This window comes from Rhinatrema bivittatum, chromosome 8, assembly GCF_901001135.1.
Source record: "Rhinatrema bivittatum chromosome 8, aRhiBiv1.1, whole genome shotgun sequence".
Taxonomy (NCBI): Eukaryota; Metazoa; Chordata; class Amphibia; order Gymnophiona; family Rhinatrematidae; genus Rhinatrema; species Rhinatrema bivittatum.
The window spans coordinates 270677441-270688678 of record NC_042622.1 but is presented as its reverse complement, the minus strand read 5'-3'; the positions used below and the strand labels follow the sequence as shown (position 1 = coordinate 270688678).

Sequence of the window (11238 nt, the reverse complement as noted above, 5' to 3'; positions counted from 1 at the left end):
CATGGCAGTGTGCACCAGGGCCTCCGAGCCATTGAGCTGATCCACTTCTCACCGTCTACAGATCTCTCCCTTTTTCTCCACCTACATCTTCAACTACTACTTTAGTGACTCCACGGATGATTCTGCCTCCCTCGTCTGTTGGCATCCCCCAGGGCTCCTGCCTCCTTTTATTGTACAATTCTTTTCCTGGATAATAACTTCCAAACTTTTTTTTTTCCAATATCTTCCCTGCACCAATGACACCTACTGTTTCTCTACCCAGCTCTTGAGTTTCTAACAGTTTCTGTTATCGCTTTCACACTATTTGTTTTATTTCAAACTCAAGATGTCAAAATCTGCTCCCAGCCGTCACCCAGGCATATTTTGGGGGGTCATGTTTTGTTCCTTCCTCACTTCCATCCCTCCACGTGTGCGTCTCTGTCAGATCTCGCTCTCCTTCCACCCCTTTCCAACAGAGCTGAGATCCACCCCTTCCTTTCCCCTTCCCACAGACCAGGACCCCTATTTCATGTCCTCACTGCTACTCCTGCAGCCATCTCCAAAACTTCAAGCCAAGTGCAACTCAGCAGGACCCTGCAGGTGGCTCTTTTTTGTAAAAACATCACAGACTTTAATGAATACTTAAAAACAGAGGGTACAAAAACGAGGGATTGCCTTAGAAGAAGGCTGTCTGCCTCAGCTTGCTGCTGGAGGGATGAGGGCTGAATGTCACCGCACGGGGCACGCTGCTCGTATTTTTACTGTTCACATGCCGAACTGATGCGTTCCGAGCGTCCGGATTCTCCCAACGGATGGTATTCGTGTCACGGCTATCACTGGGCTACTGGCTGGCTGTTTGCAGAATTTGTGACGCTCACTGGTTGAATGTGCCAGCTGCAAAGGAAAAGAGCTGTAGGTTAATATCTCTGAGCCCATCAGCAGAAAGTTATCTTGGGAGCTCCTAAAGCCCATGTACATCACTGTGAGCCTGGGAATAGAGATCCAAATGTAAATGAAATTATAATTCTTATGTTGCCTCCAAAAAAAAGCTCTCCTGGTCTGCTTTACATCAAGTTGTATCACAATTAAGAACAGGGCGGCCATGTCTCTCGACTTTCAAACAGGCCGATGCAATATCGGGGCGCGGAGAACAGGCACTCAAGATTGAGTGCCCGCTCTCCTAACACGTGCCGATGCAGCTCTCCGGGGCGCTCAATCTTATATTTAAATGGGCTGCCGTGGTAAAAAGGAGGCGCTAGGGGAAACTGTGCACCCAGGAGAGGTGGCTGTCAGCCAGTGAGGTAAACGGGCGCTCAACTCAACGAGCGTCTGTTTTCCTAACCTGTGCACAGCCACAGGGTAGGAAGATGGACGCTTGGCATACACTTTTTCATTTATTTTATTTCATTTTTTTTTTCTTTTCCTGTTTTGGTTCCTCCGACTTAATATCACCACCATATTAAGTTGGAGGAGCTACAGAAAAGCTTTTCTGTAATCTTTTTGGGCTCCTCAAGAAATAACGCCTGCTCCGGCATTACCCTTAATTTGTGAGGGTAAAAATGTACGCCTTGGGCGCACATTGTTTTTTTTTTGCATCGGGGAGAAATGGCTACTAACCTCATTGACATGAATTTACACGTGATGAGCGCCATTAGCTGTGCGCGCTCGGTTGGACGTGCATTTTGGACTCGCTAAGCCCCATTTTGCATCGGGGGTTAGGGACGCACATCCAAAACTTGCGCCCAGTCACACGTTGAGCTGTGTGTGCTGCAGCCAGGGCACAGTATTGCGGCGGTCCGATAAAGCTAACGCAGGAGCAGTGGAATGTCCTTTGGCCAGCGGCAGACTCATGATGTCAGACCGGCCCAGGTATTCGCCGCCCAGGCCGGCCCAGGACACGTCACGTGGTCTGCCGAGCGCGGCTCTGCCATGGCCGCGCACGGCAGACCACGTGACTGGAGCGATCGGCCCACCGGGGGATGCCCGGTCCCCCAATAGTCCAATCCGCCCCTGCCTACTGCAACAAGGCAACTCACCATACCATACACACCTCGGGAACCCTTCCACTTGAAGAATCTCGCGGAAATTTTATACCACTGCTAACACCACCGTAAAATACTGCGTTATCAAACTTCAGTGAGATCCATAAAGGGGTATCCGTCAAGAAACAAATATACATACTTTCAATAAAAATATTTAAAACATGGTTATTCGAGCAGTCCTATTCTTCAACTGGTTAATCCCTGATTTGCTGACTCTCCCATTATTTAATTGGTTTTTAGTTTGATTAGAAGGTTAGTATTTTAGTTACTGGCCCAATGCAGGTTTTATAAAAATAATGTTTGTATTTTATTATTTTGTAATCTTGCTTAATTAGGCTATTATAGTTTATATAGAATTTCACTGGGTTTTCTATTTTATCTTATGATTATTTTGTTTTTTAAGTTCTTTTATATTTTAAAATATTTATTTATTGCTAGTTTAATTTCTAATTTTAATTTTATATAGTTAAGTTTTTATTTGTTGTATTTGGTCTAGGATTAATACCTGGCCCCATTATATTGTGAACCAACATGAAGTGATAAACAAATGTTCGGTACATAAAAATGTCAAATAAATAAATAGTCCTGCACACATTACAACGTGCCCTAGATGGTCAGGGTCTGATTAAGGTGCAAACACAGTAGCCACGCTTCAACTAGAGTCTTCAATAGGAGAAGACGAAAACCAAACATAACGTGTGTTCCTGACTTAGTGCAGGAGAGCAAGCAAAGTAGGCACGAATGTTCCTTACTGGGCAACTGCAGAGGGAGATCTAAACAGCTCAATAAGCTTCAATGCAGCCCTTCTCAGACCCAGCTGAAAGACACTGTTCCAGCAGAGAACAGCTTAAAACAACTGTGTTAGAAGGGTGGGTCTACCATTGGCCAATGAGTCTCTGACTGGGCATAACCTAGCCCACAATACCTGGAAGGTAAATAATGCTACTACCTCTCTACCTCTCCAGTTTAGGCATGGCTCACCTGGGAGGGCTCCAGCCTATTGTATTACAGGGTGAGTGGTTCAAAACTCCACAAGTCTAAACACTAAAACACCTCCTTTGGGAAGACCAGATTGGAAAGCCAGACTGCTACAGGTCCCTCTATAAGCAACTACATACTAACAGAATACCTCACCTTGGTCATACGTGCAAAATGGTCTTCAGCAAATGCAAAATAAGTGATCACAAATTAGAAAAGGAAAATATGCAGACACAATCTGAAATGGTCATTCAAATTTAAAAACGTAGACTGCATGCAATGGAGCACAAGAAACGGAAATTTCTCCTATACTAAGCTAGGCCTCAGTCATTGTTCTTGTGGAGGCTTATTATGTTATATAACACTCCCCATAGGAATGATGCTGGAGACGCAGTAATCCCATCAGCCCCAATGTAACATCCCCCTCAACAAGAAAAATGACAGACTTGCCACATTCCCCCCCCCCCCACACACATCTCATAATCCACCCATAAATGTAAAAAAGAATTAAGGTGTTTATCCTCAACATTTTGACCTGGAAACTTTAATCCTGCTAAATTAAGGCATCCGATGAGAAAGTCAATTGAGAGATCATGGAGTTTTGAGCAATAGATGTAATGTAAGCAATCATATTCAAATACGAGACCAGACAAGCAACACAAAAGGGCCTAAGGAGGCCACTGAGCAAGGCAAAAGCAGAAGGCTTAAGAGAGCCACAGACCAAACTTGGAGCAGGAAGGCTTAGGAAAGTCACAGAGCATTCAGAGATATGTAAGTGAGGTCCATCTTCAGTGACACTGTACGCATACTAGAATCATACTAATCTAACTGAAAAAATCTGTGAAGACGGCTTTTTAAAGATCCCGCTCTCTGGTATGTACCACATAAGCATTTCACCAGAATATCTAGTGTGCCTTTTTGCCTATATTCACAATAATCAACCAGTTCTCTGAGGAAAAGCAGGATGGCAGTCCTTACCCATGAGTGACGTCATTGGAAGGAACCCGGCATGGAAAACCTATGTCAAAGTTTCTAGAACTTTGACTGAGCCTCATTGAGCATGCTCACACACGCATTATACCATGCATTCACATGGGGGTCCCCTAAGTCTCTTCTTTCCCGTGGACCCTGTCATTTCAAGATTGGGTCATTGTTTGGCCTACTTTTCTAAATATCTTAATTTTTTTAATTTCTTTTTCGCTGCTTCGCATAGTCGATGCAGGGTTCCCCCAGTTCTCCCGCTAGTGTCCTAGATAGCTTTTTAAAACATTTATTGGTAAGTTTATTTTCATTGTTGATAACTCTGTGGCAGTAGTGCACTCGGTGTCATTGACAGCCGCCATTGATTTCGATCTTTTGTCCCTTTTATTTTATGACAACATGTCCACTTCATGTTTTAAGCTGTATCCCAGGTTTAAGAGGACCATGTCTATCACCGACCCCCATGATGGATGTGTCCTACGTGAGGACAAAGAGTCTATGATCCTCATAGCACCTCACTGGCTGAGACAGGTCTGGTTTCCACTCCTCAGGGTTTCCACTCCTCCTCAAAGGGGTACGTGTGTAAGATACGCGCGTACCCACCGAAAACCTGCCCCAAGCTCTCCCTGCACACGCCGAGCCTATGTTGAATCAAAAGTACCAATGGCCTGGCTATGGCTCTCCTGAGGGCTGAGAAATGTGGCTCTGCAAAGCTTCAGTAGCAAATGGACAGGCTAAACAGGACTTGTAGCCTTTGTCTACTGCCATAGACCTTTTCTATTTATGGTCATAGTAAAGAGAGTTTCTCTCCAAAAGAAGAACTGAGAATTCTGCTTGATGGAACTCTTTGAGATATTCCTATACCCTTCATTTACAGAGTAGTTAAAGCAGCAGACTGCTTGTGACCTAGGGTAAGTCACTTCAGCCTCCATTGCAACATAGATAGTAAGCCATTGTGGGATAGAGAAATGTAACTTGCCTTGAGCTTGGATTTGGAAGGGCAAGATGGTTAAATCTAAAATCTATATCTCAAGAGGACTCCATGATCTTTATGGTAAAACTTGAGCTTATTTAGTCTAAGAAAAGATCTTTATACGTACCTTAATTGTCAACATCATCATAAATGTCCAGTTCCCTGAAATTGTAATTTAAAAAAAAAATCATTATTAGAACAGCTGAGTTCATTTTCAAAATGCTAATCGATTTCTTTATCTTTGGCATCAATCATGCATTCATTCCAGAATATCAAGGGTGGGCAATTCCGGCCCTCGAGGGCCACCAAGCAGTCGGATAACTCTAATGAATGTGCATGAGAGTGAGCTGCATGTATGCTGCCTCAGCCGTACGCCCAGCCCTGGTTTCATCCTTCACGCACTGAAATCTGAGGGCAAAAATGGAAAGTAGCCATGGGAAAGACGAAAGACAAAATTATATCCTTACCTTGGATTTAACTACAGAAAGGATGAGAAAAGCGATGAAGCAAAGTTTTAGGCATCTCTCTTATTAAATTAATTGGTGAAGGTAGTAAATGAGTTATAAGTTATTGTGACATACTCCTTGTCTAGGTAGTGAGCTCAAGCCTTAAACATTATCAAGGTCTGAGGCTGGGACTTTTCTGTGTCTGAAACAAATCACGTGAGTTAAGGTTATACTTACAACTGCAGCAGGCAGGTCCTTCGCACGTATCCATCTGAAGTAAAGAAAATGAAAGCTATTTGTTGTTGCAGAGAGTCCAGGGCAGCAAGAAGATTTTGCCTAGTTAGCTACTATGGAGAGCAGAATAGGGAAATAAAGGACCTGGTTACTGATCATACTGAGTGGTAAGCACTTCTCAAGATGCAATATTCCTCCAGAGAGAGCTGGACATCCCAGAGGAAATGACTGATCTGTGACGGAGGGGGCTTACCATGGACCAGTGCCCGGTGTACACTCGGGGGCAGATTTTAAAAGGGTTATGCGTGTAATATACGTGCGTAACCCTTTTAAAACCCTCCTGCGCGCGCCGAGCCCAGGGACGCGCGTATGTCCCGGGGCTCGAAAAAAGGGGCGGGGAGGGGGCGTGGCCAGAGGCCCGCTAGGCCGGGGGATCGCGCACCGGCACTTGTCCGGCGTGCACAACCTATGCCTGCCCAGAAGCAGGCGCAACTTAAATAATAAAGATAGGGGGGAGGATTTAGATAGGGGAAGGGAGGGGAAGGTGGGGGAGGGTGAAAGGAAAGTTCCCTCTGAGGCCGCTCCGATTTTGGAACGGCCTGGGAGGGAATGGGGAAAGCCATCGGGGCTCCCCTAGGGCTTGGCGAGCGCATGTTATAAAATCGGGCGTAGATTTGTGCGCGCCGGGTTGTGCGCACAAATCTACGCCCGCGCGCAGGTTCGAAAATGTGGCCCTCAGGGTACAACAGCCACGCAGAAAGCAATGTCAGACGAGTCGATGGTTTTTTTGTATCACATAGGAAAGGAACTTACAAACAGGCCTGGATTCATGCACAGTCCTACTAGGCCTATGCAGGAGGGGCAGGGAAATTCCCTCCAATCTGCAATCCTGCCCTAGGCTTTGGAAGATGCCCCCCTCCTGCTACTCACTGCCTTCTCCCCCTGAACCTTGCCTCCATTACTGATCCTCACAGCACAGCGAGTGCAAGGAGTAAGTCTAAAGCTCGCAGGCCTTACACCCTCTGGGCTTTTGTGCAGGGAGGGGGGTGGCCTGTGAACACTGGCTTTGGCCACTGGCCCTAGATTGGGGCACACTGCAAAATATCTTGGAGATTTACCAGGGTGGAGGGGGAGGAGATTGTGATGTGGCAGTGGCACTGAATTTATTTTTAAAATGTTTTATATTGATGATTTGTTTTTAGTACTGTTTTATGTTTGTTTATGTGGTTTTTCTAATCTGCACTGAACAATATGGATTTAGCAGAATAAAAGATGTAATAAATAAAAAAATAATGAATAAAAATCAGTGCCTAGAGGCAATGCCTAAGCAGATCCATTCTTGCCTCCAAATTATAGTGGACAAGCTACACCTGAGCACTCAAAACCCTGGCATATACTCCAGGAGCAAACTGCTTTTCCCTCCAACGAGGTTCAGAAGATTCATCTTGGGGTCTCCACCAGGGTCGCCTCCATTTTTCCCCCTTCTTCACTTCATTCCAGTCCCCTTCCATCCTTTTCTGAAAATATGCTTCCTATCACCTCCTCCAAACTATCTGCTCGCCTGAGCCACTCAGTTCCTCAGCTCTTTCTCCCCTGCTGTCATCCCCCTTCCCATCTATCATTTTCCACTGCAACCGTTCCAGTTGCCTTCAAACATGATTACACCGCTCCTCAGAAATCCCTTGCTAGATTGTACCTGCCCAATTGTCCAACCTTTCTCCTGTTTTGCAACTAAACTATTCAAACATGCCGTTCACCTCCACGGTCTTGACTTTTTCCATCTCAAATCATTCTCAAGCCAGGCTAATTAGGATTTTACCCTCTACATTCCACAGAAACAGCTCCTGTTCCTGGCCGCATTCAAGGGCCGTTACTCGATCCTCATGTACCTTGATCACTGATTACCACTGATGCCTCCTAACCTTTAGGAAAAGACTCAAGACATGGCTATTCAGGCAAGCCTTCCCGAACCCCAACTAATTCGCCTCACCAGCAAACACTCGACACAGTAGCTGTATATTTTGTACACTGTATATATTGTACATCTGAATATAATTAACTTCTTCTATCTCTCTTTAATTCCTCCACCCCAGTTCAATAGCCCTTGTTAATTGTAACTGCATCTCTTCATCACGTTTATTTATGTTCTTTGTTGTATTCATCGCACCCCTGTTTTTTAATGTAAACCGACATGATGTGAGTTTTTCATGAATGCCGGTATAAAAAAACCTTAAATAAATAAATAAATAAATAAAAATTACCAGCCACTCCTTGATACTCTAGTCTGTCTTGCTTCTCTTCTTACCTCTCACATTGCACTTTTAGTGTATGGTCTGGTGGATCCACCTCCAACACTATCCCAATATTAATTGGTTTACCTCAGAGCTCTGTCTTGGGACATCTTCTTTTATCTCTGCGATTGTTCCCTTAGGGCTGGATTTTAAAAGCCCTACGCGCGCTGGACCTATTTTAAAAAGGCCCGGTGACGTACATAAAGCTCCGGGATGCGTGTAAGTCCCGGGGCTTGCAAAAAGGGGCAGGGTGTGGGCGGGGCCAGAGGCCTCCGACACAGCGGCCATTGCTGCTGTGTTGGAGGATCGCGTGTCGGCAGGCTGCCGGTGTGCGCAACCTGTGCCTGCCTCCAGGCAGGCGCAAAAGGTTAGATTAAAAATTTTTTGGGAGGGTTAGAGTAGGGCTGGGGGGGGGGAAAAGGTTAGGGGAAGGGGGGAAGGTTAGATTAGGGGTAAGGGAACGGGGGAAGCCTGCGGGCGTCAGCGCACGCAAGGTGCACTAGTGTGCACCCCCTTGCGCATGCTGACCCCTGATTTTATAACTTGCGCACGCAAGTTATAAAATCGGGCGTACATGTGTGCACGCCAGGTAGTGCGCACACATGTACGCCCGTGCAAAGGTCTTAAAATTTACCCCTTAATGCTCTGATTGCCTTCCATGGGTTCAATACCATCTTTATGCCAATGATTCCCTGATCTACTTCTCCATACCAGAAATTTCACCAGGAATCCAGTCTCACATCTCAGCCTGTTTGATATTGCTGCCTGGATATCCCACTACCACTTTAACCTTAACATGGCCAAGATAGAACTTTATTATCTGTCACCTCCCTCCTTCCCCCATTCTCTATTTCTTTGGATAACACTCATCTTACGATTCTCTGACTTTCTTAATGCACTATTATATATATCCCCTAACAGGTCCCTCATGGTAGGGGCTGTACCAGTTTTCCTTCATCCGATCCAGTGTTCCCGCAGCTACGCTCGCTTCAGAAGTGCATGCTACGCTCGCTCCAGAAGTGTATGTAAATTTGAAACCATGCATAGCTGTAGGTTCTCACGTTCTATTGTACAGCAAAGTTCTAACTACTATTTCGCAATTTTTATCTTATGGTATTTCATGTTTTTATATTACTATTACCATTACTCTTATTACTATTACTTTATAATTTAACTGTACTTCATGTATGTTCTTGTTCCATGTATTGCCCCATGGCAACAGTTCAGTTCTATGTAAACCGGTGCGATATGTATCCTATACAGGAACATCGGTATATAAAAGTTAAAAATAAATAAATAAATAAATGTCTCCTCAGCCATCAAGACGTCTCCTTTCCACCTTGTATATGGACAACAGCCTCTTCCTCCACTGCCAGTACCATTGGTACCATCTCCAGTGGCTCAGCTAAAGGCCAAAGAGCTACACACTCTTTGGAAAGATACCCAACAGCTCCTACAAGAGGCCAGTCGCAGAGCCAAGAAGATGATGGATGCCCACCGAAGATTGGCGCCTCAGTTCAGGCCAGGTGAAAAGGTCTGGCTCAGCACTCAAAATATCCTCCTTAAACTCCCGTCCATGCGCCTTGCTCCACGATATATTGGGCCATTCCCAATTGTTTAACGCTTGGGACCTGTCACCTACCAGCTTCACCTGCCCATCACTGCAGATCCATAACTCCTTTCACGTCTCGCTCCTGAACCCCTTGGTGCTCTCCTGGCCCACCAGGAAATAACCTGAACCAGGGCCAATAGCCTCTGACGATGACACCACCTACCAAGTTCGTGACGTACTGGATATATGGAAGAGAGGCCGTAGATGGGAATATCTTCTCGCTTGGGAGGGTTTTGGCCCAGACAAAAATTCCTGGGAACCTGCCACCAACATCCTGGATAAAAGTCTACTTCTACAATTCCAAAAGCCCCCGGAGGGGGGCCTAGGAGGGGGGGTGCTGTTATACTCACGGCCCAGGCCAGGCTCTCCTCCGGCGCTGTATTCTGAGGCTGGAGGGCCTCCATTGCTGCTAGTGCCAGCGCAGGCCTGCCGGTGTGCAGGATGCCGCCGGTGCCACTGCTGGCCAACTCCCTGCCTTAGGCGTGCGTATGCCTTCAGCAAAGATTTAAAGGGCCCGTGGCAGGAAGACGCCGCCGGCCCTTCCCACTGACGTCAGACTCTGCCCTTTAAAAACTCCTTGCTTATGTCCCTCTGGGGACTTGGCAACAAGTCTGCTCTAACTGCGCTTCTGGTGCCATGCTTTCCTGCTTCCCTGTCTCCCACGTTCCTGTTCCGAGTTCCTGTTCCTGTCTTCCTTGTGCCTGCTCCTGCCTCCCAGTCCTGTTCCAGCTTCTTCTCCTTCTCCCTCGGACGGATCTTCCTGGCTTTGACTTCGGACCAGACTTCACGCCTCTTGCTCGCCGCCTGCCCTGGACTTCGGATCAGACCACACGCCTCTTGCTCACTGCCAGCCCAGGACTTCGGATCGTCACTCGTCGGAGCTTCATCACAGGGGCCCACCTGTCCAGCCGGCCCCCGGAACCCAAGGGCCGGCGGGGAAAAGGGTTGATAATGGTGAAGCATCAGCCATAGGTCCCTGTCATCCATCAGCCTCGCCTCCTGCCATTGGGAACCTGTGGTTGGTCTTCCTCCCAGGTGGTGACAATCCCAACTCAGGCCAAGGGTCCACAACCCACATCATGGTCGCAACATCTAGCTTTTAGTGATCCACAGTGTTTAACCCATGCCCCTTTGAATTATTTGACGTCTTTACCACCTCCTCTGGAAGGGTATTCCAGACATCCACCATCCTCTCCATGAAGAAATATTTCCTGACATTGGTTCTGAGTCACCCCCCCCATAGAGTTTCATTTCATGTCCCCTAGTTCTACTGATTTCTTTCCAATGGAAAAGATTCAAAGTTCGTGCATCATTAAAACCTTTCAGGTATCTGAAGGTCTGTATCATATCTCCTCACTTCCAGGGTAAAGATATTCAGATCCTTCAACCTCTCCTCATAAGTCTTCTGATACAGACTCCACACCATTGGTCACCCATCTCTAGACCACTTTCAACTTGTCTCTATCCAGAACTGAACATGGATCTCCAGATGAGGCTTCATCAAGGACCTGTACAAGAGCATTATCACCTCCTTTTTCTTACTGTTTAATCCTCTCTCTATACAATCCAACATTCTTCTGGCTTTAGCTATCGCCTTTTAACATTATTTCACTATCTTTAACTTGTCAGATACTATCACCTCAAGATCCCTGTCTTGGTCCGTGCATATAGTCTTTCACCCTGCATCATATACAGCTCTTTC

At 46.2% G+C, this 11238-nt stretch overlaps 1 protein-coding gene across 1 annotated transcript in view; it reads right to left on the bottom strand.

Moving 5' to 3' along the window:
• Positions 1-372: 372 nt before the first annotated feature.
• LOC115096377 (PML-RARA-regulated adapter molecule 1-like) overlaps positions 373-11238 on the bottom strand; it is a 58210-nt gene continuing 47344 nt past the window's right edge. The window contains exons 9-11 of the mRNA XM_029610883.1: positions 5637-5670; positions 5081-5115; positions 373-873 (exon numbers count right to left, since the gene is read on the bottom strand). Of these exons, the coding sequence (XP_029466743.1) occupies positions 5082-5115; positions 5637-5670 (68 nt within the window). The 3' untranslated portion in view covers positions 373-873; position 5081. The remainder of the gene's footprint in view (positions 874-5080; positions 5116-5636; positions 5671-11238) is intronic.